Source organism: Panthera pardus, unplaced genomic scaffold (genome assembly GCF_024362965.1).
Source record: "Panthera pardus isolate Hobbes unplaced genomic scaffold, ASM2436296v1 HiC_scaffold_3, whole genome shotgun sequence".
NCBI lineage: Eukaryota > Metazoa > Chordata > Mammalia > Carnivora > Felidae > Panthera > Panthera pardus.
In genome coordinates this window covers 57,261,690-57,287,198 of record NW_026526876.1, presented here as the reverse complement: position 1 = coordinate 57,287,198, position 25,509 = coordinate 57,261,690, and the positions used below count along the sequence as shown (strand labels likewise).

Below are 25,509 nucleotides of genomic sequence, written 5' to 3'. Positions count from 1 at the left end.
GTGACTCTCACCCAGGAGGGTCCAAGAAAGAAGCATATTTACATGGCTAACAGCCTTCATACCACCTGCTTTGTCCAAACTTTTCTCAAAATAGGTTTCTTTCTCTTAAGTTATACTTTGTTAATCCTCAGATTTTGATGTAAAATCTGTTTTACTCTATCTGCCAGCTGACAGCCAATCATCCTGGACAAGTCAGGGAACCTTACAGGCAATTTTTGTTCATGTCACTTTGTTATCACACATGTCTATATCATTTCCTGCCAGGCACCAAACTTCCAGCATCAAGGAAGAACAGCGGAGGAGAATGCTTTTACACAAAGGACTTCCCTCCTTCCTTATCCCCTATGCAACGGATATGACAATATACTGAATGATACAGTGAGGGCTCAAATGAAATGAAAGATAATGCAGCTAAGTTCTGAAATCACCATTTTAAAGCACTCAAAGACAGAAAACTTAGTTGTCTGAAAGTAATAGCAAGCAAGATGAATCAAAACCTGAAGGTACTTCCATCAAAGGAAAGCAAATGAATTTTATAAATTCATTTGTATTACATTAGAATAGGACATGTAGGGAGGAACTGCTAGGCAGGTAGTGCCAAATCTCTTTGGCTCTCCATTTTTAATAACATATTTTAATTTAGCTATCTATTAGAAGACAGTTCTCATAGATAATTTCTCTGTCTCTAAAATCAGTAGTTGTGCAAAATGCAGCTGTTTGAGAATTTTAAAAGAATTTACTTTACAGATGAACCACAGGCTATCCAGATGAAAGGACTGGAGCAAGTCTGGGGAATAAGATTTGATTCAATACACATCTATGATTTTTTTTTTGTAATGTAGACTTCATGCCCTGCGCAGTGCCCAATGAGGGGCTTGAACTCATGACCCTGAGATCAAGACTTGAGCTGAGATCAAGAGTCGGACGCTTAACCAACTTAGCCACCCAGGTGCCCCTCAGTATATATGTAAATTACAGTATAGTTGCCATGCTATAATAGGCAACTATCTTTGCTTCTTCTCTTCTACAAATGAGATCATAACACTAAACAAGATGTTTGAGTGAAACAGGATGAGAAGTATAAGGTGGCTACATCAAACCTTTCCACAAATAGACTTCCAGTTCTCAGATCACGTTTTCCCTGACTTAGGGGAAGCAGTAAACAGTAGGTGCACATTTGGCTAGGATTCACCTGACCCGTGTTTTCTAATCTCACTTTGCCTATGGCTGGATGCTTCTGAGTCAGTTTTAACATGTAGGCAGATTCTCCATTTACAAAAGAGAAGGTTAGTATCTCACTTCTTGCAGGGAAACACAAGGTAGGGAGAAAAGCATGGAACTGACAGGTGACCTGGAATTCTTGTCTGTCACTAATGAATCATATAAAATGAGGTGAGACAATTAGATCTCAATTTTCTGATAGAACATTATAAACTCTCCAAGTTTATGATTTTTAAAAGATTATCACTAGGAACCTTAAAAGCACTCCACTAGTTCAAGATGAAATCATCACCATATTTTAAGAGTATTAAAAAACAATGAAAAAAATACAACCAGGTTTCTCACAGAAGAGACGAACTCTCAAAGAACACTCCCAAAAGTTATGTCACAATGGGATGGACTATTCTGTAAATATGACTTCAATCCTATAGGTTTCTGTTTAGTTAATTTGTTTACTAGATTCCGGCTTCCACTGGAAAGTTTTTCTACAAGTGGAATCTCATCCCTCCCCAACCCCAGTGTTGGTTAATTAAGAAAAAAAAGGGATGGGAAGATCATATGGGTAGTTTTACACTCAAAAAAGAGGGTAATAGATGGCTGTTTAAGCTAAAGGGTAGTATATTGGAATTACCTGCACTGGCCATATTACCGATTCATTTAGCCCTCTAGAAAACCATTATATCTCGCTTTATCTGAATTTCTTCATCTGTAAAACAGGAGATCAGATTGATCTACCCTGTCTCGCATGCTTAGGGATAAAATATCCTTTTTTCTTGGTAGACAAAAACTGGTGTAAGCTTTCTAAAATGGAGCAAGTATTGGGACTATATAAATGCAAGTTATTAAAGTACATAAAGCTTAGGCTTTACCATTTACATCTTGAATAAATGTTTTTTTAAATTAAAAAAAATTTTTTTACATTTATTTATTTTTGAGAGACAAAGCCAAGTGGGCGAGGGGCAGAGAGTGAATGAGACAGAATCTGAAGTAGGCTCCAGGCTCTGAGCTGTCAGCACAGAGCCCTATGTGGGGCTCGAATTCACAAACCATGAGATCATGACCTGAGCCAAAGTTGGACACTTAACTGACTGAGCCACCCAGGCGCCCCCTGAATAAATGTTAAGTTTAGGTCAATTAAATGGAAAAAGAAATCACCCTCTAGGCATGTTTTCATATGGAATGAACTCTGGCTTCCTTCTGAAGGGACTCATGTTAGCTTTTAAAACAATTTATTGGTTTGGTGCAGAAAGCTTTTTACCTAAGGAAGCTGAGCAGTTGGAAAGAACATCTAAGCCTATAAGCAAAACTAGAACACTGTCCCTATTTCTTTAAATTTAGTTGTTAACACTAGTAATGAAGACCAGCTAAGGTCATTCTTCTGTCTCTTACCATATCAGCCAAGTCCACACCTCGCTATATTTAGATAAGTTATGCCTATCCCATTAAAGACAGGAGATTCAGATCTACGCATAGGATCACAGCAGTGGGGTTTTACCTCAGCTTAGGGGGGAAAGACGCTAACAAAAAACCTGTATAATGATGTATTCCTTGGCAACCAAGAGAACAACCAATGCTCAATTTTATTTCATTCTTAACAGACATATAATCTCTAGGATGCATACAGCAATCTCTACCACAAACTCTGGCATAGTCATGACTAAAGCAAAACTGTGAATATCTTTTGGGTAACTCTCTTGCCATGACTGCCTGTCATGTCTTAGCCAGAGACAAGGAACTGCCCAGGTTAACAGGGTAAAACATTTCAACAGTCTGGTCTCCTGGGAATTGGAACAAACAGGTTTACAACTCAGGAATCACCATTATTTTAAAACATCAGGGTCTGGCTGGGTACAGCCCTGTAGCAGTGTCCAGCTGACAGCCAATAGGACCCAGCATTCAAAAAAGGAAGAACCGGGGCACCTGGGTGGCTCAGTCGGTTAAGCATCTGACTTCGGCTCAGGTCATGATCTCACGGTCCGTGAGTTCGAGCCCCGTGTCGGGCTCTGTGCTGACCGCTCAGAGCCTGGAGCCTGTTTCAGATTCTGTGTCTCCCTCTGTCTCTGCCCCTCCCCTGTTCATGCTCTGTCTCTCTCTGTCTCAAAAATAAATAAACGTTAAAAAAAAAAAAAAAAAAAAAAGGAAGAACCAAATGGAGACAAAGTGACTTATGTATTTATAAAAAAAAAAAAAAAAAAAAAAGTTATGGAACATGGATTTTATAATAAAGGATGTGATGAAGTGAGTCAGAGACATGGTAGTGCAGGTAATGGGGAACCTGCTTGGATGAACATATTTCCTTAAGTGGCCTCTAAATCTGGAATCAAAAGAATGTATCTTAGGAAAATTTCTGAGGAAAATATCTTAAAGAAAAATAAAATTGCCCTCAAGAGAAAGCTAAGAAAACTCCAGTAACAATCAGATGTTTTGATACCTCCCCAACTGTCAGGGGGCGGGGGGGGGGGGGGGGATTACATACATTTAAAGAATGTAGTAAACATACTTCTGAAACATAAGTATAACAAACAAATCTGTTTATCTTTATTCAAAGGAAACTGCACACTGCAGTTATGAACATTTCCACTGTAGGTAAGATAAGCAGATGTTGGATGTTTTCCCAAAGTTTCTCTAGTGTCACTGAAGAGGTTTATGAAATCTGCTTTACATTTTTTCAGTTAACAGTTAATGCTAAAAAGGCAACATTCTGAATGTTTTTCTCTTCATATTTTATCATTTCTACAGTGACATAGTTAAACAATAGTTACCAAAAAGAAAACAAAACATATAGTTAGACATTATACTTGTATCTTCATTTTCCAATATTTACTTCTAAACTAAAGTAACTTTTAGTTAGTTACATAAATAGTTCAATATTTCAAATAGAGTGAATTTTTAAAATCCCCATTTTCTGCTTCCTCTGCCTCAAACCCCACTTAAAGAAAAATACCTATGTCTAAGTATTCTCAATTGACACTGAAAACTGAAGTAATCCTCTTAGGGGAAAAAGTCCTAAGACAGATAAATAAAGCTGTTTTTTTTTTTAAATTTTACTTTTTTTTTCTTTATAAGGTGTTTAATTTCTTTTTTCTTTTTTTTTTTAACGTTTATTTATTTTTGAGACAGGGAGAGACAGCATGAATGGGGGAGGGTCAGAGAGAGAGAGGGAGACACAGAATCCGAAACAGGATCCAGGCTCTGAGCTGTCAGCACAGAGCCTGACGCGGGGCTCGAACTCACGGACTGCGAGATCATGACCTGAGCCAAAGTTGGATGCTTAACCGACTGAGCCACCCAGGCGCCCCTAAGGTGTTTAATTTCTAAGAGAGCTAAACTGGTCTGAGTTTTCTCAAGTCTTTATATGCAAAACCCAGATTTTTTTTGCCACAGCAAATAGGTATTGGATTAATGCCTAAATAAATAATGTGAGATGGCAAGAAAGCAAAAATGGCACCTAAAACTTGACTGGTCACACTTCTGAAAATTTATAACTATATGTGGTAGGCTGTAGAAATTGGTCTTAACAGCAAAGAATGGTTTAATAGCTTAGAGAATCCTTGACCTTCAGTGCACAACTGAGTTCAATAGCACATTCATTCCACTAAATGTCTAAGCCCCGGGCAATGTCTCCCAAACCTCCCAACAAGCCCTTTATAATTAATTTACAAGCCCTTTATAATTAATTTACTAAGTATCTGGATTAAATGAAATTAGAAATTCTAATTCCTCTCATAACTTTTTCTTCAAAGTAACAACTTTAAGTCATTTTTGCCTTCTAGGATATAGTTCAAAGCACCAGAAATACTTTACCCACTATTGCTTCTCTTTACACTCATCACATAGGTTGTGACTATTTGTTGAAGAACACACAATATTCAGACTTTACAGTAATATTCCTAGTTTTTCTTAAGCAAATTCCATTTCTGGAATATCTACTCCAAGATTATTATGAGAGTGAGAGAGATGGAGGGGGGGAGAGGGAGAGAGAATGAGAATTCAAGAGGCTGCGCAATCCTTCTCAATAGTGAGAAAATGTTAGCTCAGGATCTTTCAGAGTTGGGAATCATGAGTGATTGTTTAAAAATGGATAAATGAATCTCACTGGTAAGGTCGAAAAGCTTAAAAAGAGTTCTGACTTGGGGCGCCTGGGTGGCTCAGTTGGTTAAGCGTCTGACTTCAGCTCAGGTCATGATCTCTCAATTCATGAGTTTGAGCCCTGCATCTGGGCTCTGTGCTGACAGCTCAGAGACTGGAGCCTGCTTTGGATTCTGTCTTTCCCTCTCTCTGTCCCTCTCCCACTCCCACTTGGTCTCTCTCTCTCAAAAATAAACACTAAAAAAATTTTTTTTAATTAAGAAAAAAAGAGTTTTGACTTAATTTCTAAGTCAAATGCCTGAGACAGTCTATTCCAGGTTCTTAATTTGGGGCATGAGAAGGGATTGGGAGGGAATGTCACTAGATTCCTTTGACAGTTTGATGAAAGCTATGGCCTCTCCTGCAGAAAAATAAATGTATTAATCATATACAAACCCACTTTTGCATGTGATTTTAAAGTATCCATGAATTTCTTAGTCTAAAACTCTGGATTAAAGGAACCTGGTAATTGCTTTACAGAAACTATGGGCAGCTGAGAATTAACAGCCTCCCCACTATTACCCCTCATCTTTTAGCAGCTAACAACTCCACTTTAACAAGAGGCAAACACTGATCAATGCTTGGATTTAACTTTGAAACCAAAGGAAACACACATCAATAGATAAAGTTTGGGACTTTCTAAGGGTCTTTTTTTATTAATACTTTGGACTCTTTCAATTCTAAAGCACATAACAGGCAAATCGAATGAAAAGACCCTCTACCTCTCCCCACTATGCTGCCCCCATTTCTCCCTATTTCTGAAAAATCCCTCTCCAACACATTTAAATTACAAAGATCCCCAAGCATTAGGTGAAACTTCACTCAGTGAACCCCTGAAGTACTAGATATAACAGAATTTCAGTACAATAAAAAATTCTGGACAAGATTTTGAAATTCATTAAAGTTGAATCAGACCAGCAAATGAGATGTTACATTTCTTAAACCTGATGGATACTCCAGAAATTTTAACAGCCACCCAGAGCATGCCATTCCATGTACCATGCTGCTACAGTACTTATTTTCGAGGAGTGTGAGAAATCTAGTATCACTAATACATTAAACATTGCTTTATTATGGTAAGTGATTCATCATGAAGGAAATGAGTAGGTTTCGAACTTTATTGATCTTATGATTTTATAATGCATGCTACACGGGAAAGGAGATTAAATGCAAAGTGTAACTGTTACTATAAAGGTTAATGTTTATCACAGTTAACAATCCTCCTCTATTGCCGTTATGTTCATAAATGCAGTGGCCTCATATTGTTTAGGTGAGTTTTTTATACCTAGAAATTGATTTATACAATACACCAAATATTTACACTTCAGTCTGTGGCTCAAACAATGATTTATCAGGTTGCTGACCATTTTTTCTAAAATAGGATCGCCTACTCCCAGCTTACTTTTCATCACTTTGTACTGCTTTTTCTTTACAGCTAATTTATTATTTTTTAATTTAATTCCAAGTTAGTTATCATATAGTGTAATAATGATTTCAGGAATACAATTTAGTGATTCATCACTTACATATAATGCCTAGTGCTCATCCCAACAAGTGTCCTCCTTAATGCCCACAGCCCATTTACTCCATCCCCCCCACCAAAAACCCTCCAGCAACCCTCAGTTTGTTCTTTGTATTTAAGAGTATCTAATGGTTTGTCTCCCTGTTTTTATTTTTGCTTCGCTTCCCTGTGTTCATCTGTTTTATTTCTTAAATTCCACACACGAGTGAATCATTTTGTCTTTCCTTGACTTCTTCTGCCTTGCATAACACTCTAGTTTCATCTATGTTGTTGCAAATGGCAAGATTTCATTCTTTTTGATCGCTGAGAAATATTCCATTGCGTGCGCGCGCGCACACACACACACACCCCACATCTTTATCCATTCATCAGTGGATAGACATTCGGGTTCTTTCCATAATTTGGCTATTGTTGATAGTTATAGCTAATTATTAATAATAATTTATTTACATGAAGGAATGTAAGCTCTAAGAGCTGTGACTTGAGTCTTTTTGGATCACTGATGCATTCCCAGTGCCTAAAACATTATAGGTCATCAATAAATGAATGAAAAGATATTTACTAAGTACAGATTTGAAACAGAGGCAAACATGGCACAGCACAAAAGCATGGGATATGAAGTTACGACTTGGATTTCAGTCACTGTTATTGCACTTATTGTTTACAGAACCTTGAACAAGTCACATCTCTTTGAATCTCAATCTCTTTCCTTTAAAATGATGCTAAAATATTACTGCACAGGGTTACTGCAAGTATTACAGAAAGTAACAGAAGTAAAAATGTGTTGCAAATATTCGTGATTGTATCTAAGAAGTTATTCTTGGAAAACTGGCAGAAAATTCTGTAAAACGGATCAATCTCGAGAAAGCAAGTTATCTCAAGTCACCTTATCCTTGGTCTTGCAGAACTGTAGAGGGAGAATGAAGTAGTGAGAAAGCCCTGAGTTAGAAAAGATGGGCTTGAACTTCACTTACCAGCTGGCTGACCTTGAGAAAATCTCTTAACCTAAGGCTTAATTTTCTAATCTATAAAATGAGGGAAAAATACTGCCTCAGAAGTGTAATTGTTTGATTCAAATGTTCCATTAATTATGAAAGCACTTTTAGAATATAATGCAGAATATGTGTTTTTATTAAAATCAATTAACTGGCATTCCTTAAAGAAAATCCTAATCTTATTTGTTCCACCAGTCAAATAGAAGGTTGTATTATTCAAGAATGTGATCACATAGACTATAGGCAGAAGTATACCTACTCCCAATTCTTGCTGCGGGCTCTCCAACTTTGGTGAGAGGATGGAACACAACAGATGATAGAATAGGAAGATAGAGAGTGGGAAGAGAAAACAGAGATTCAGAAAGACGTGAATAAGTAGCAAAGCTCTGATCAACTACAGGTCTATTTAATTTCACATTCCACAGGCAGGGCCAACTTCAGGGATGTGTGATCTGTGCAGTTGCACAGGGTAGGAGCTCGCAGGGGCCCTGCACTCGGTTTAATGCTGTTGTCGCTGTCTTGAAATTCTCAGTTCTTTTTGAACAAGTGGTACCACATTTTCATTCTGCACTAGGCCCTGCAAATTATGTGGCTGGTCCTGCCCATAATCTTTCCACTAGAGGACAAGAACAATAGCTTAGTCTCAATGACTCTGTATACAGGAATCACTGCTAACTTAAAGGGCATTCACTAAAAAGGAGATCTTAAAACATGTTGGTGATCACACATTTATAATACTTGAAGTATTTTGAAGTGAGCAAAATACTTCTTAGAAGCCAATTTAATTAAAAAGCATTAGCCCCAATTAGAAATACAAATGCCATGCCTTTCCTATTTTTGTGCTCCATCACATCCTAATAATGAGCCAAAATGTGATGAGTAAATCGAATACCTGAATCTAATCAAATTGACTTTCCATTCTGAAATCCAACAAAAGACCCTTTAATGTGGATTGTCTTTGGTTTTGATTTGATATCTGCTATCTCACAGTAAGCCAAGTAACATTACCACAGAAATCATCTCTGGAATGATATCCTTAACACAACCCAATTCAATGAAATCACACCCTTTAAATAATGGTTTGTTTATTTCTGCTCCTGCTGACTACAGACAGTTGGTGACTGTTTTTCCTTGACTGAAACGGAAAGGCTGAAGCTGATGAACTGAACATTTCCCAGGCTGCAATTCAGTTTTTGACGTCTGCAGGCCAAAAACATGCCTTTTCCTCTGAAATCCAGACTGAGCCTATACTAGTCCATTTTGACCTTTAGATTCCTTATCAGTCACCTTTGGTCTCTGACAGTGGTTGGACAGGCCAACCAACAGAGGTCCACTCTCCATGAACAAAGGCTGGTTATGTAAAAGAGGTGAGCTGTGGGCAGAGATATGATCTGAAGAGAAGGTGCTGAACTCATCCTCTGTGTTCCAGCAGCATGTCCAGGACTGCTGTCACTACAAAAAGTGAAACTTCACCCAAAAACATTTTCTCTGCTGGTGATTTAAACCCACACCTTCATTAAGGAAGCAGCTGGATTTCAGAGAGAGGCAGGCAACCACCAATACTGAAACCAGCATGCAACTGTGGTCTGTACTCTTAACATTCCTTTCTCTTTCCTTTTTTTTTTTTTCCCCTTTAAGTCTGCCAGAGGACCTCTTGGTTACTATATATACACACACATATAGATATGCCAGTGACATTTCAACGTTAAGATTCTTTTTTTTTTTTTTAAGTTTATTCATTTATTTTGAGAGAGAGAAGGCACAAATTGGGGAGGGGTGGAGGGGTAGAGAGGGAGAGGGAGAGAGGGAGAGAGGGAGAGAGGGAGAGAGAGAGGGAGAGGGAGAGGGAGAGGGAGAGGGAGAGGGAGAGGGAGAGGGAGAGGGAGAGGGAGAGGGAGAGGGAGAGGGAGAGGGAGAGGGAGAGGGAGAGGGAGAGGGAGAGAGAGAATGAATCACAAGCAGGCTTCACACCATCAGCACTGAGTTCAACGTGGGACCGGCGCCCATGGACCCTGAGATCATGACCTGAGCTGAAGCCGGATGCTTCATTGACTGAAACACCCAGGCGCCCCATCAAGGTAAGATGCTTTAAAAGCTTTAGGAAATACACCTTTCTCCTTTCTCCATTACTCAATACTCATAGAGACTCTAAGATGAAAACTTTTATTCCAAGAATTTTAGCAGTTTGTTCCCTAAAAACGTTAACCTCCTCAACTCTGAGAAATACATCCACTGCTTCCTATAGATAGAATCTGGAAATTCTAACTTCATCAGTTAGAACTGTTTACAAACTAATGTGTTTGATCATCTTTTTAAATTTCACTATCCTTAGAGTAAAATGGTACTACTGGAAATCTCAATGCTGTTTAACATTTCCTAAACAGAAAACAACGAAATGTTGCTCAAGGTCTGAATTAATTTGCTGCAGGATTCTAGGTAAGCTGGATTTCTCTGAAATCCAGCTGCTTCCTGTAAGTTTATCTTTGGGGTCTAAAATTCTCTAAGTCAAAAATGGTGATGATTTTAGAATAAAATGAAAAAGTGGGGAGCCAACTAAAATTCACAAATGCTACATATATACTCAACAACATCTCAGGATAATTAGTTTATTTTGACCTCTGACCAACAATAATGTATTGATAATACATTATTATTTCATCTTCCTATTAGTTCTACTCAAATAGTTCACAAATTAAAGCATTTTCCATTAGTGTTTAGGTAGGAAATAGCTTCCTGATAGAAAAAGGCAAATGAGGATCAGTTTTTCTAGGTCTCTAAGTAGTTCAGATGAATTAGTGAATAAAATTCTATTTATCTCAATTTCACTTATCATTTCAGGAGGGTTATGAAAATGAATTACCAAAACTGCTGGTGGCAGTGAGACTGGTATATTTCTGGTAAGCAAACTAGCAATCTATCAAAAGTCCTAGAAATAGGTATACACTTTGGTCTAGCGATCCCACAATTGAGCTTTAGGATAGTTCTTTTATGCAAAGATTGCATAAGACACGTGCAAAGATTTAGGCACAAGGATATTCATTCAGTGAGGCTTTCTTTATAACTGAAAAAAACCGCACATAATCAAAATGTGCAACAATAGGACAGAATTTGAATCAGTTCTATGGAAAACAAACAACTCTGAACAAGGATATGAGAGAAATGAGTTTGAGGACAATGGCAGGATGTTCGCAATATGCTAAGTGAAAAAATCAGATTACAAAGCAGTAGATAGAGGACAATCCCATTTTTAAAAGTATATACATATATAGAAAAAGCCTGGATGATGTTAATAGTAAGATCTTTAGGAAATAAGAATGAGTGTAATGCTTTTTGTGGGAGAAAAGGAGTGCTTTAGTATTTTCTGTTTTTTATATAATAAATGTACATTATCTGCAAATATTAAAAAAAAATAACTGGGGCACCTGGTGGGTATCTGACTTAGAAACTAAGGAGCTGAACATTGCTTATAGAACACTAAATAAGTTGAGCCATTAATAGGCAACCAGGCCATTAAACTGGTAACCAAGCCAATAAGAACAAGGGCAAATAGTTATCAGCACACTCCACCCATTATAGCTCACTCTACTGTAAATATTACAAGCGCTCTGTGCCATGGGAACCACCTTGCCTACCACATGATGCTGATGTAATAATATCCAGAGCTAAGCACCTGGAGGAAGCAGAGAAAGGTTTTGCTTTGAATTACTTGAATGCATTTTTCTTTTTCTTTTCTCTTCTCTCTCTCCTCCCTTTTTAAACCATAAAGCTTCCACTAGCAGATAGTGTAATGATTTCTATTCTTATGCTGCCTGTGGGGATTTCACATTATGCTCCCAGCCACCGGTACTGATTCATTAACAGCCTTGTAAAATTGGCAGCCTTCCTAAATAAGCTATGTAAAGTCTGCAAATTGTTACTGAGCTGTGTACTCAGTGGGTACTCAATAAAACTTGATAAATTCTGCCCATGATAGATCCAAAATATGCTCATAGCAATATCCCAAAGAAAATCATCAGTCTATACAAAAGCTTTTCTGGATTCTTCTGCTAACCACAAATCATTAATAGCAGTCCTTCACTGAAAAGTAACTATTGTAATATGGTGATAACATCCACCACATTCATCTTCCTTTTCTCTCACCACTCAAGTATCCTTTACCTCTGTTTATACAAATCAAGACATTTAAGACAGCAAGAAATAAAGGTCAGAGCCCCAGCTCAAATCCTACTGTAATGCCTTTGCTAATTGGCTCATTTACAATACCTTTCTGTCCTCTGAATACTTAACATTTGTACCATTCATCTGACACTTAGCACCTGTTAAATTGTTTTCTTAGTTATCCTTTTATTGACCAGTTCCTATATCTTCAACAGACTGAGCATCCTGACTGCAGAAGAACCATGTCTTGTGTTTCTTTGTATCTCCCATCCTTTGCCCAGAATAGGTGCAATTATTACAATGATGCAAATGATAGGATTTTACCATCAGGCAGGCTCACCACTCTGTATTCTAATTCTTACTCTTATATTTCAGCTTATGTCAAAAGAGCAAAAATATTAGCTACCATTTACTGAGTGCTTACTATTAGTAGTACTTCACACATATCACATTTAATCCAAATAGGTATTACAAGCTCCATTTTATTAATGAGGAAAATAAGGCTTACAGTGGTTATATAATACATTCAAGGTCACACAGCTCATACATAGGTGATGAAACTCTGAATGGGACTCTTACTATTAGCAACAAGAACAAATGGCAAGTAAAATCCTGAACATGTGACCAAGAGACCTTTTGAGACTTTTTAAAAAGAATATTTAAGGAATGGGATACTTTAAGAATTGACTGTGAGGGGGCCTGGGTGGTTCAGTTGGTTAAGTGTCCAACTGAGGCTCAGGTCATGATCTCGCAGTTCGTGGGCTTGAGCCCTGCATCAGGCTCTGTGCTGACAGCTGAAGCCTGCTTCAGATTCTGTGTCTCCCTCACTCTCTGCCCTTCCCCTGCTCACGCTCTTGTCTCTCTTTCTCAAAAATTAATAAACATTAAAAAAAAAATGAATGAAATTTTATTGGGGATGGATAAACATCACAGAGGTGGGATGTCAAAGAAGTTCAGTTTCACATACTGTTTGTCCTATTCCATTCATCTCCTAGGAACAGAAATATACACTGAGAATTTATATTCTCCACAGATGCTGCAACTTTTCAAACTAAAGCTCTCCACAATAGAAAATAAAAAATTAATAATAACAGAAATTAAAATATTTTTGGTGTTGTGGGAATTTGGTATATCAACCTTAGGAGAAACATTGTACAGGTGACCAGTATGAACAGTATGGGTCTGAACTGCCTAAGTCCACTTATGTGCAGATTTTTTCAGCAAATATACTGGAAGGTATTTCAGAAAGCTGCAGCAACTTGAAAAAATTCACAGATGAACCATGCAGCACAGAAAAAGTCAGAAGTTATTATAAGAATATAGTATATAATACATATGACATACAAAATATATATTAATTGGCTGTTTATTTTATTAGTAAGGTTTCTAGTCAACAGCAGACTATTAGTAGTTAAATTCCGGGGGAGTTAAGTTATACACAGATTTTTCTATGAACAAGAGGGTCAATGCCCCAAACTCCTGCTTCGTTCATTCAAAGGTCAACTGTAATTCTAAGTCTTCTACATTTAAAAACTAAACTGTTACAACTAAACAAAACAAACAAACCAAAAAAACCAAAAAACAACCCTAACACTCTAAAATACACTAACCCAGAGGTTTCTCTTTATTTGAAAGTAATTCGAGCCACTGGATTCTGTTGCTTTAACAGACATAACTAATGCCCAATCCCTCAGGTTACTAAAATAAGGATCACAATCCTCTAGAAACAGATTAATGCAGAAAACAAGAGTTGCTCACTCAATTTGCACAAACCTGCAAAAAATGAAGTGGGCCCATATTTGCCCTTTGGTGTGTAACACTAGCAATCTATTTATAAATAATTTGCTACATCCTTTCCAAATCACAGGAACACCCAGAAGTCCTTGATGTTCTTAGCACATTTCTTCAGGTTAAACCTAATTACATTACTGGCAGCAACATCCTGCACCATTCAACAAAGCAAAGTTAATTTTAACTCTATCTTAAAGTAGTTAGGATACCAATTTTTTTTTCTTTCACCTTAGAAATTCAGAAACATTATGGGATAGCATCTACACCACTACTCTTTAGCACCAAGGCAGTTTAACATAATGAAGAGGACTCACAGTTACTGGAAAGACCCAAGAAGAGATGTGAGCAACATGATACATAGAAGTTTGGACCCTTCTATTACTCTGAGGTCCAACAGCTCTTGGAAACAGAGAATGACAACATCCTTAATTATTTAGCTTTGGGCAGTGGTTTCTCAGTGTTAGTCAAAAGGAATTGCTCAATTTCAGGAGTGATTACACATAAGCACACAAACAAAAAGCAGTACTTTAGGGGAAAAAATCCACTCTAGATTTATCAAAAAGAAATTTTGACTTGAATGTATTACAACCTCACCATTCCTGTTCATCTTCATTGTGCAGATTTACTCTTTAGTTAACCTGCTTAAGTAAGCATGGTTCCAATAAAACCAAAGTTGAGAGCTCTCTTTGTTTTTTTTCTCCTTGGTTCCTAGCCAATTACTGCTCTGACTTCAAACACACACAAGTGTGGATAAAGTCACATAAAATTATCACCACCAACGAAAACATAAATGTACCTTTATACTGTGACAGCAGATCATTAACCTTTCCTTCATATTTGAAGGCCAGAACACCTAGAAGATTCACTAGATGTAAATTTACTTGATCATCTTTTAAAGGCATTACACTTTTTAAAAATTTTTATTTTTTGTTTGTTTTTATATTAGAGAGTGAGTGGGGGACAGGGTACAGAGAGTGAGAGAAGGAGAATCCTAAGCAGGCTCCACGCTCAGCAAAGAGCCTGATATCGGGCTTGATCCCACAACCCTGGGATCATGAACTGAGCCAAAATCAAGAGCCAGACGCTCAACTGACTTGAGCTACACAGATGCCCCAAACAATCCGCTTTTTGAGGCTATCTTCTCTGCATAAGAATCTGATAACTACAAAAAACAGTCGGTAGTAATTTAAAATCAAAGAAAAAGAAATATCCTATGCTTCTTTTAACTGTATTAGTTTCTTTACCCACCAAAGAGAGAAAAAAAAGACCTTAAATTGCAAATAAATGCCTGGTTTCAATCCATTATCAATAATCTATCAATTATTCTAATTATGTTTGTCCATTTCTGTAAAATACATGATTTAGATTTAAAAAGTATCACAGAGGAGCACCTGGATGGCTCAGTCGGTTTAACATAATTGGCCAACTTTAAGTTGCCAACTTTAAGTGGCCAACTTTAGCTCAGGTTGTGATCTCATGGTTTGTGAGTTTGAGCCCCACATTGGGCTGTCTGCTCTCTGCACAAAGCCCACCTTGGATCCTCTGTCCCCCCATCTCTCTGCCCATCCCCACTCATGTTCTCTCTCAAAAATAAATAAAACATTACAAGAAAATAAAAAAATAAAAAACATCATGGATGAGGGGTGCCTGGATGGCTCAGTCTGTTAAGCGACTGACTCTTGATTTCGGCTTAGGTCATGATCTCAGGGTTTGTGAGTTCGAGCCCTGCATTGGGCTCTGCTTTGACAGTGTGGAGCCTGCGAAGGATTCATTCATTCATTCTCTCTCTCTCTCTCTCTCTCTCTCAAAATAAATAAACTTAAAAAAATATCATGGATGATAACTATACTTATGCAATGAGAACAAAGAAATTTAAAAACTTGAAAGGCAAAAAAAAAAAAAAATTCATAAAATTATAACACTGAGAGTAGGACTTCTTGGTTCCAGGCTTGTCAAACACAGGTAATTTTTGCTAAAGAACTGTTTCAGAGCTAGAAAAAGATGGAAGGCTACACCTAAATTATTCTACAAATCAGACATAAGATGGACAAAGACTGTATCAAAGATTCAACAAATACTCAAAAGCAAAAATCGTAAACAATAGTAAACCAAATCCAGCAATCTCTTAACAAATAATGCAAATAGCATGTAAGGATGATTTAACTTAATAACTCAATATAAGTTGCTGCACTACTAGCAAATGGGGGGAAATATTATCATTCCAATAGATGTTCAAAAATCACTTAAAAAAATTCAATAACTACACCTAAAAATCTTTGATTGGATATACAGTTGACCCTTGAACAATGCGGGGGTCAGGAGAACTGAGCCCCCATGCATTTGAAAATCTGCAAATAACTTCGGCTCTCTGAAAACTTAATGTCTACTGTTGACTAGAAGCCTTACCAGTAGCAAAAATAATTGATAATACATATTTTGTATACATATTCTATAGTGTGTTCTTACAATAAAGTAATCTAGACAAAAGAATGTATTAAGAAAATCCTAAGAAAATATATTTATAGTACTGATTATAAAAAAATCCATGTATTAGTGGACCTACAAAGATAAAATCCATAATGTTCAATCCTCAACTTGAGAAATGGCCTATGCCAGAACCTATAGCACACAATACATCTGCTAACAAAACATAAGAAACATTCCTTTCACAGTGGAAAACAAGATAAAACCATTAGCACTATTATTTAACATTCCACTAAAGCCCTAGCCAAAGCAATGTTTCAAATAAAACTCATTTACAGATGATATAATGATGCATGGAGAAAAGTAAAGAAAATCAACTTAAAAATCTATTGGATATTTGGACCAAGCAAGAGTTCAGCAAGGTGGTCTGATATAAAAGCAAATATAGAAATTTTTACTACACAGTTACAGTGACTAATTAGAAAATGTCATGGGAGAGAGCTCAAGAAATACATTAAAACAAGAGCAACAAAAACTTTAAGAAACACCCATGAATATACCTAATAAGAAATGTGTAACTACTATATGAGGAAAAGTTTAAAATTTAAATGAAAAGCATTTAAAATATAGTAAACACACACACCACATTATTCACTGGAAAGGCTCATTTCATAAAGCTGTTAATTCTCTCCAAAACCAGTTCAGCGCAATTTCAGTCAAAATCCAAATAGGACTTTTGTTTGTTTATTTATTTGGGGGAGAGAGAAAGAGTCCCTGGGTGTATGCAAATGAGCAGGGGAGAGGGAGAGAGAGACTCCCAAGTAGGCTCCAATAGGGGAGAGCCCCATGCAAGGCTTCATCTCAGTAACTGTGAGATCATGACCTGAGCTGAAATCATCAAGATACTTAACCAACTGAGCCACCCAGGAGCCCCCTTAACAGGATTTTTTTTAAGTGGAAATTGACAAGGTGTTTCTAAAACATTTGGAAATAAAATAAGAATACCTGATACATTAAAACATAATAACGAGGCAAGCCTTGCCATACAAGATATCAAAATACCCGCTAAATTCCTATAGTAAGTACACAATGTGGTATTGGTGTATGAATAGAAAAACTATCAATAGGACTTAATTGTACAGAATCAACTCCAAATATCTATTAGAATTTAATATACAATAACTGTAGTGTTTCAAATCAGCAAAGTGAGAATGGACTAAATAAATGATACTGGGATAAATGACTATCCATTTGAAAAAAAGGTAAAGTCAACACCCCTATCTCACATTATAAATTCCAGATATTTTAAAGAGTGAAATACTTAAAAAGTATGGACTTATTAGAAAAAACATAAAAGAATACTTTTATAATCCTGAAAGTGGGTGGGAAGGGTTTTTTAAACAAGATACAAAACTCTGAAATCCTAAGAGAAAATATCAGATTTTATTAAATAAATACTAAAAACTTTTAGGAGCACTTGGCTGGCTCTTTTAGAGCATGCAGCTCTTTTTTTAATTGTATTTTTGAGAGAGAGGGAGAGAGTGAGAGGGAGAGAGAGAACAAACGAACAAGCAGGGGAGGGGCAGAGAGAGAAAGAGATGGAATCTGAAGCAGGCTCTAGGTTATGAGCTGCCAACTCAGAGCCCTGTGCCTTGCTCGAAATCACAACCCATGAGATCTTGACCTGAGCAGAAGTCAGATGCTTAACTGACTAAGCCACCCAGGTTCCCCTGAGCATGCAACTCTTGATCTCAGGGTCACAAGTTCAAGCCCCCTCTTGGGTGTGGAGATTACTTAAAAACAAAATCTTAAGAAAAAAAATTAAAAACTTTCATTTTTTAAGTTTTTAATGTTTTTATTTTATTTTTGAGAGAGAGACAGAGTGCAAACAGGGGAGGGGCAGAGAGAGAGGGAGACACAGAATCTGAAGCAGGCTCCAGGCTCTGAGCTGTCGGATCAGAGCCTGACATGGGGTTAGAACTCACAGACCGTGAAATCATGACCTGAGCCAAAGTTGGACGCTTAACAGACTGAGCCACCCAGGCGCCCCTAAAAACTTTTATAACAAGATGAAAAATTAAAAGACACATAATAAACTGGTAGAAAGGGTTTTGGGTTTTTTTTTGTTTGTTTGTTTGTTTTTTTGGCTACATATTAAGATCATGTAGAGTACATCAAAGAGAAACAAATAACAACAGAAAAATAGTCATAAGTACAAACATGCAAATTACAGAAGAAAAGTGAAAAAGACCAATAAAAAAATATAAAAGGATACTTAAACCTCTATAGTAATAAAGGAATTGCGAATAGAGAAATATTTAAGAGCAGGCCCTGGAGTCTGAATGCCTATGTTTGCACCCAGGCTATATTTATACAAGTAACTCAACATCTCTGTGCCTCTCATCTGTAACTGAGGAGAATATCTAACTCATAAGAAAAAAGAAAGATAATGTGAATAGTATTCAAAATAATGCCTAGTACATAGTAAGAGTTCAATAACGTGCCATTTAATGTTATTATTAGTATTACCAGGATTGGTGAAGGTCTATTCCTACAGCTGGTAAGAGCAAATTAGCAAAGTCTTTTTTGAAGGCAATTTGGCAGTATGTATCAAATTTTTAACATATACATACCATTAGACCCAGAAATTCCACTGCTACAAATTTATCTAAAGAAATGTTTCCATATGTATACAAAGATAGCAGTCCAGTACAGCAGTGTAGGAGCTCTGTGTTTTGAGACAGGAAATGCTGGTTCTAGTTTCAGTTCTGCCAATAACAAATCATGTAACTGCTATGCAAAAATCACTGCACCATTTCAATTTTTTTTTAGTTTATTACTTCATAAAATGTGGATGAGGACTTGCTCAATCTGCCTCAGAGGAATACTTTAAGGATGTTGTTGCCAAGTGCAGCCCCTGGACCAGCATCATCTGGGAACTTGTTAGAGATACAAAACACCTTTCAGTTTCACAAAAAGTTATATTTTGGATAATTATCCGGATATGCTCTCCTGTTGTTAAACTTGAGCTTTAGAAAGCATCCATGTATAGCTTTGAAATCAAACTCATATATGAAATCAAATACTAAATACAAGTATTTTAGGTCAAGGATAAAAAGCTCAAGGTAACCCATTTCACAATCAAGCAATGTTTCAAGCACTTAAGTTCCAAGATTTCTGATCAGAGGTTTTCATAATGGGAATACTGTTTTAATGGTAGCCTCTGTCAGCATTTTGTCTAATAATTCTTGATCTTTTTCTGATCTTTTTTGGTAGGCACAAAAATAGCCACCTATTTGATACGTTGTTTGGCATATACCAATAATGCTAGAAGACCCCTTGCTTAGTGGCCACCTCTCAGGGATTGAATGTTGGCTCTCGAAACATAACATAGGCTCCCATATTTTTCAGAAATTGATTTCTCCTTTATTAAAAAAGTATGCATAGGGGCGCCTGGGTGGCGCAGTCGGTTAAGCGTCCGACTTCAGCCAGGTCACGATCTCGCGGTGTGTGAGTTCGAGCCCCGCGTCAGGCTCTGGGCTGATGGCTCGGAGCCTGGAGCCTGTTTCAGATTCTGTGTCTCCCTCTCTCTCTGCCCCTCCCCCGTTCATGCTCTGTCTCTCTCTGTCCCAAAAATAAATAAAAAACGTTGAAAAAAAAAATTAAAAAAAAAAAAAAAAAAAAAAAAAAAAAGTATGCATAGACTCTTAAAGGGCATGTAACTTGTCATGATTATTTGAGAAGTCTGATTTAAGACTCCTGAAATTTGATCCTATGATGCTCTGGGTCGCTCACATATTTTTTTCTAGTAGGATTTAAGCTTATGGCAGGGACTATTCTTAGTTTCTGGAGTGAATTTAATCACTTCTTAATGTTCTTCATTGATACTTCAAAATTAACCCCCTATTTGGTGAGTTTTATGCAATGACAAAGGGAGACCATAATGTAATAATGATGATATAATTTCCAGTAAAATACAGTAATACCCTAGTTATTCTCTAATTTCATCTATATATAACAGTTGAAACTCAAGAAATTAGTATGAACCTGTGAAATCACCAAAAAGGTATCTAAACACCATACTCTAAAGGTCATGAACTTTCTCCATTGGAGAGCCCCAAGGATCTCAGTCTGTTATGCTGGCCTTTTTCCTCTGACACAATTCTCATAGCATTTGTTACTTGGTTTCTAAACCCACAGCAAATCCCAGGCAGCAAATAAGAACAGAATAAAAATTCATGAGTGGATTCTCAGCAGTGACAAGAGAATTATCTGGCTAAGAGTACACGTGTGTCAAGGTATCCCCTTCCCCAAACATACACTTCAAATTTTTTTTTGAGTCAGTCTCCACTTATGATCCTAAATCTTAATCTTTTAGTTACTCCCACTAGTCGCTATTTATATATCTGGCACCACCAGGGAAATGCTCACACCAATTGAGCTCTACATTATCAAGCCTTAGAAATAATACTTCCCTTTAGGAAACAGATTAACTTTTTATAAGATCACATTAGAGAATCTAATTTTAAAAATATATTTATCTACACAACATTTTCATATGATCTTAAGGAGTTCACTTTTTTTAAGTCTATTTATTTATTTTGAGAGAGACAGAGATAGCACAAGTGGGGAGGAGAGAGAGAGGGAGGGAGAGAGAGAGAGAGAGAGGGAGGGAGAGAGGGAGAGAGAGAGAGAGAGAGAGAGGGAGGGAGAGAGGGGGAGGGGGGAGGGGGGAGGGGGGGAGAGAGGGGGGAGAGAGGGGGAGGGGGGAGAGAGGGGGGAGAGGGGGGGAGAGAGGGGGGAGAGAGGGGGGAGAGGGGGGGAGAGAGGGGGGAGAGGGAGGGGAGAGAGAGAGGAGAGAGAGAGAGAGAGAGAGAGAGAGAGAGAGAATATATCCCAAGCAGGCTTTGTGCCACCAGCACAGAGCCCTATGAAGGACTCAAACTCACCAAACCATGAGATAATGACCTGAGCAGAAACCAAGATCCAGACACTCAACCAACTGAGCCACCCAGGTGGCCCTAGGAGTTCAGTGACCTTCTAAAGCCAATCCATAAAACTCTAGGTGACCATGGATCCCAAATTAAGACCTTCTACATTACATGCCAAAAATGTGTGTTTCAACAGAATTTTTGGTATTATTTTTATCAGAATGACCTCTAAAGATTCTTAAATAATGATGAACTGGGGAACACTATAAATGCAAAATAAAAATGATGGCTGGTGTAATACTAATGAATATACTTTAGATGAAGTGAATTTGGATATTACATCTCTTATAAGAAAAAAGGGTAGCAAAAGACAAAAATTAAAGAGATATTCTGCAAATTCTTTAAAAGACTGTCTACGTTAGCAGCAAATCTTAGTGTAGCAAATACATTTTTTTACTGCTAAGTTGAAGATGTCAGCAGTTAAAGACAATTCGTAAGATTAAGTCTCAAAAGTGACCTTGCAACTCCTCAGAATATAATTTTTATAGTGGTTGAAAGCACCAGTCTAGGAAACAGCTCTGGATTCTAAGGACAGTTTTATCATTTACTAGCTACATGGCCTTGAGCAATTAACATCTCTGAGTCTCAGTTTCATTGTCTGTAAATAGAACAAATTGGTTCTTAGAGTTGCTGTTATGATTATATGAGACAATACACGTTAAACTCTTAGCACGGTGACAAGAGGTCAACAAATGGCAGGCATTAGTTATTAATTTCAATTCACTCATTTTTAATGTAGGTATTTATGGTTTGCTAAGTGTTACTGGCACATATGATCTCTTTTGATCCAACCTGGGGGTAGGAGCCTCATTTTACAGTGGAAGAAACTGAAGTCAAATGATTTACTCAAAGGCAATAATAAGTAGGAAAAGAAATTTGGGCTTAATTTGATTATACTAGGAACTAAAATGCAAAAGCTGAGAAGCTCTGCCTTTTAATGTTTTTTAAAAGTGTAGTTCAATATACATAAAATTTGCCATTTCAACCATGTTCAGTGGCATTAAATACATTCACATTGTTGCATAATCATCATTCATCCCTAGAACTTTTTCTTCCCTTTTTTTTAAAAAAAAAAATTTTTTTTTAACGTTTATTTATTTATTTTTTTTTGAGACAGAGAGAGACAGAGCATGAACGGGGGAGGGTCAGAGAGAGAGGGAGACACAGAATCTGAAACAGGCTCCAGGCTCTGAGTGGTCAGCACAGAGCCCCACACGGGGCTCGAACTCCTGGACCACAAGATCATGACCTGAGCCGAAGTCGGCCGCTTAACCGACTGAGCCACCCAGGCGCCCCAAACTTTTTCTTTTAAAAAAATTTTTTTAAATGTTTATTTATTTGTGAGACAGAGAGAGACAGAGCATGAGTGGGGGAGGGTCGGAGAGAGAGGGAGACACAGAATCTAAGCAGGCTTCAGGCTCTGAGCAGTCAGCACAGAGCCCGACGCGGGGCTCGAACTCACGGAGTGTGAGATCATGACCTGAGCTGAAGTCGGTTGCTCAACTGACTGAGCCACCCTAGTGCCCCTTTTTCTTCTTTTTAAATGAAATTCTATCAAACACAAACTCTCCATTCCCCCTCCCCCAAACTCCTGGGGATTTCTTTAGGTGCCTCAAGTGGAATCACGTGGGATTTGTCCTTTGTCATTGGCTTATTTCATTTAGAATAATGTATTCAAAATTCATTCTTGTTGCAGCATTTGTCAGAATTTCCTTCTTTTTTAAGGTTGAATAATACTCAGTTGTACTGCATACCACATTTTGTTTTATCCATTTATCTACTGACGGACATGTGGGTTGCTCCCCATGTTGTTTTGTTTTTTCAAAATATTGTTAACACTATTGATATAAGTTATCCAGTTTCTGATTATTCCCTCCTTTCCTTCTCTTTTACTCCATTTCTTTTTTTTTAAGGAAAAAAATGCAAGTAAGTGGCTGATTTAATTCTGTAGAGTTGATATACACACCACTAAAACCACTTTATTTTGTGGCTATTTTTTGTAGGAGCTCCACCATGAATCAACACAAAGAAAAAACCTGAAACTCAAATGAGCTTAATTTGATTTGGTAGGAGAGCAAACCATCAATTAAAATAATAACTTATGTGTAACATTATAAATCACTTCACATGCTATTTTAGGACTTTTAATAAGAGATAGTGGAAAGTTTCTGTTGTTGGACATTAAAAAAAGTTTTTCAGGGTTGACCTGGGAGGGAGAAAGAAACATTCCCTAAGTATCCAAAAGTCTGGAAAAACCTCAGTAGCTGACTCTCCTGAAGCCACTCCGGAGTGAGTGCTAACACACTACGAAGACCAAACTGCTGATACATAAAGTAACCCTCGCCTTAACTGTGAGGCGAGATTAACCACAAGCTTCGGCACACAGTTCTCAGAAATAGCTCAACCACAATGGAAGGGAAGGACGACAACTCTAGAGACTTCAAAAAAACAGCGACGATTTAAGATGCATTGAATCTTGTACTTTCGTGGATGAAGGTGTGCATGCAGGCTTGGATTTTGATTACGTACTGGTACAAGGGGAGATTAAAGGAAAAACAGCCAAATTACCGAAATTCAATTTTCTTAAATAATTCCACACTACATACAGCCAGCGGGAGCGAAGAATGGACAGCCTTCTTTTGTGTGAACGGCTTTCGAAAAGAAACCTATAGTCACACGCAAATTTATTTGAAACAGCAACCCCAAAACAACAAACACGGGAGCTTGATCTCCAGCAGGACCCGCGAGGGAGTCCAAGCGTTTCCGGGCGACGGTTCAGAAGCTACAGACCGCCCTTCACCCAGAGCCTCCCGGCTCGGCTGTCACTCGGTCACCATAGACAGCTTCCAAGGGAGGACTGCACTTTCAGATTCCCTCAAAGTTTACCAGAAATTCTCGCAAAGGGTTCTTTAATCCGCCCAACCCCCAGGGACACTTTCTGCCTCCAAGAACTGCTCCACAGCTTCACCCCACTATATCCCCGGACACTTCGAGACCTCCAAGCACGCAGGGCGCGATTTCGCCCTCGCTTGCTTGCTCCCCAGGATGCTGGGGAAAGCGGCTCCGGAAAAGCAAACTTTCCGAGCTTTCGCGGAGGGCGGGAGGGCGCGCCGCGAACTCACAGCTGGTTGATGGCGTTCTGAGAGATGACCGCGTTGGCGGAGAAGTAAGGGATCATGTCGGGGCTACCGAGGTTGCAGGTGCAGGCGGGAGACGCCTTCCTCTCGCGGGCCAACGTGCTCAGGGTCATGAGGCCAGCTCAAGGCGCACAGCTCCGCATCCTGGCCCCTCCCGGCTCGGGCACGAGGCGATCGCGTAGGGCTCCGCGGGGCCAGAGGCGCGGGCAGCTCGGGATCCCCGCGTCCAAACTGGGCCCGCCGGGTCGCACGGAGGCAGTCGCCGCAGCCCTAGGGCTCGGCTGTGGAGTCTCGGCGGCCGGGCGCCACCAACATCCCACCCCAACCCGCGTCCGGGGCGGGGCGCTGCGGCGGGGCGGGCCGAGCCGAGCGGGCGGGGAGAGTCCTAGGAGCAGAGAGGGTCGGCCCTTTCGGGCGCTCCGCCCCTGAGCTCGTGGCACCCACCGGATCACGCTGCGTGCCTCTCGGCGGGCGAGCGAGCGAGGGTCGGCACGAAGACATCGCGGCTCGTGTGAAGGAGTGAAGCGAGCCTGGGGTGAGCAAGAAAGGCTCGCGTTTCTTGGGAATGTTTCCACAGAAAGGTCCTGCTTATCTTGAACGGCTCTATACATTGAACCTCAAGTCCCATTTTTCAAATGATCTTAAAACTTTAATAAAAGGTCGTACATTAACAAATGTAACGAATACTTACCAGCGGTTTTCTAGGTGTTAAGGGCTAGGGAAATTCGGTAATAAACTAATTTTTTTTTTTTTTTAAAGCAAAACATCTGAAGTTATAATGGGGAAAAAACCTATTTACATTGTCGATAACATCTGCTAACCCTTGTAAATAAATTTATAAAAGGCTTTCCTAACCATCCTCCAAACCAAGGACTCATAGCCGTTAGCTGCACATATGAATCACCTGTGGGGATTTTAAACACTCCAATACCTGGCTACACCACAGACCAATCAAATCAGAGTCTCCTGAAGTTGGGATCCTAAACATCAATATTTTTTCAAAGCTCCCCGGGTGATTCCAATACGCAGCTGTGGTAGATAGCTATTGTGCCAGATGATCTAGGAGAGGGAGACAGGCTAGAGAATATAACCTTACTTTACAGATGTGGAAATAAATATAAAGGGTCTAGCCAGATAACCTC

General features: G+C 38.5%; 1 protein-coding gene and 1 long non-coding RNA gene across 9 annotated transcripts in view; one reads left to right on the top strand and one right to left on the bottom strand.

Annotated features, from left to right (window-relative positions):
* SSH2 (slingshot protein phosphatase 2) overlaps nt 1-25,509 on the bottom strand; it is a 255,271-nt gene that overhangs the window by 83,242 nt on the left and 146,520 nt on the right. The window contains exon 1 of one of the 8 annotated variants that reach the window (XM_053893217.1): nt 24,353-24,659. The exons of 5 other annotated variants lie outside the window; for them this stretch is intronic. In XM_053893217.1, coding sequence (XP_053749192.1) covers nt 24,353-24,480 — 128 coding nt within the window. In that variant the 5' untranslated portion in view covers nt 24,481-24,659. Of the gene's footprint in view, nt 1-18,872; nt 19,625-24,352; nt 24,660-25,509 lie in introns of those variants that run through there. 2 more of the 8 variants (XM_019429699.2, XM_053893215.1) reach the window with 2 other exon arrangements.
* Nucleotides 9,042-24,207, top strand: LOC109255202 (uncharacterized). The gene is made up of 4 exons (XR_008418854.1): nt 9,042-9,450; nt 9,844-9,944; nt 10,705-10,763; nt 23,234-24,207. It is a non-coding gene; the product is annotated as an uncharacterized LOC109255202 (long non-coding RNA).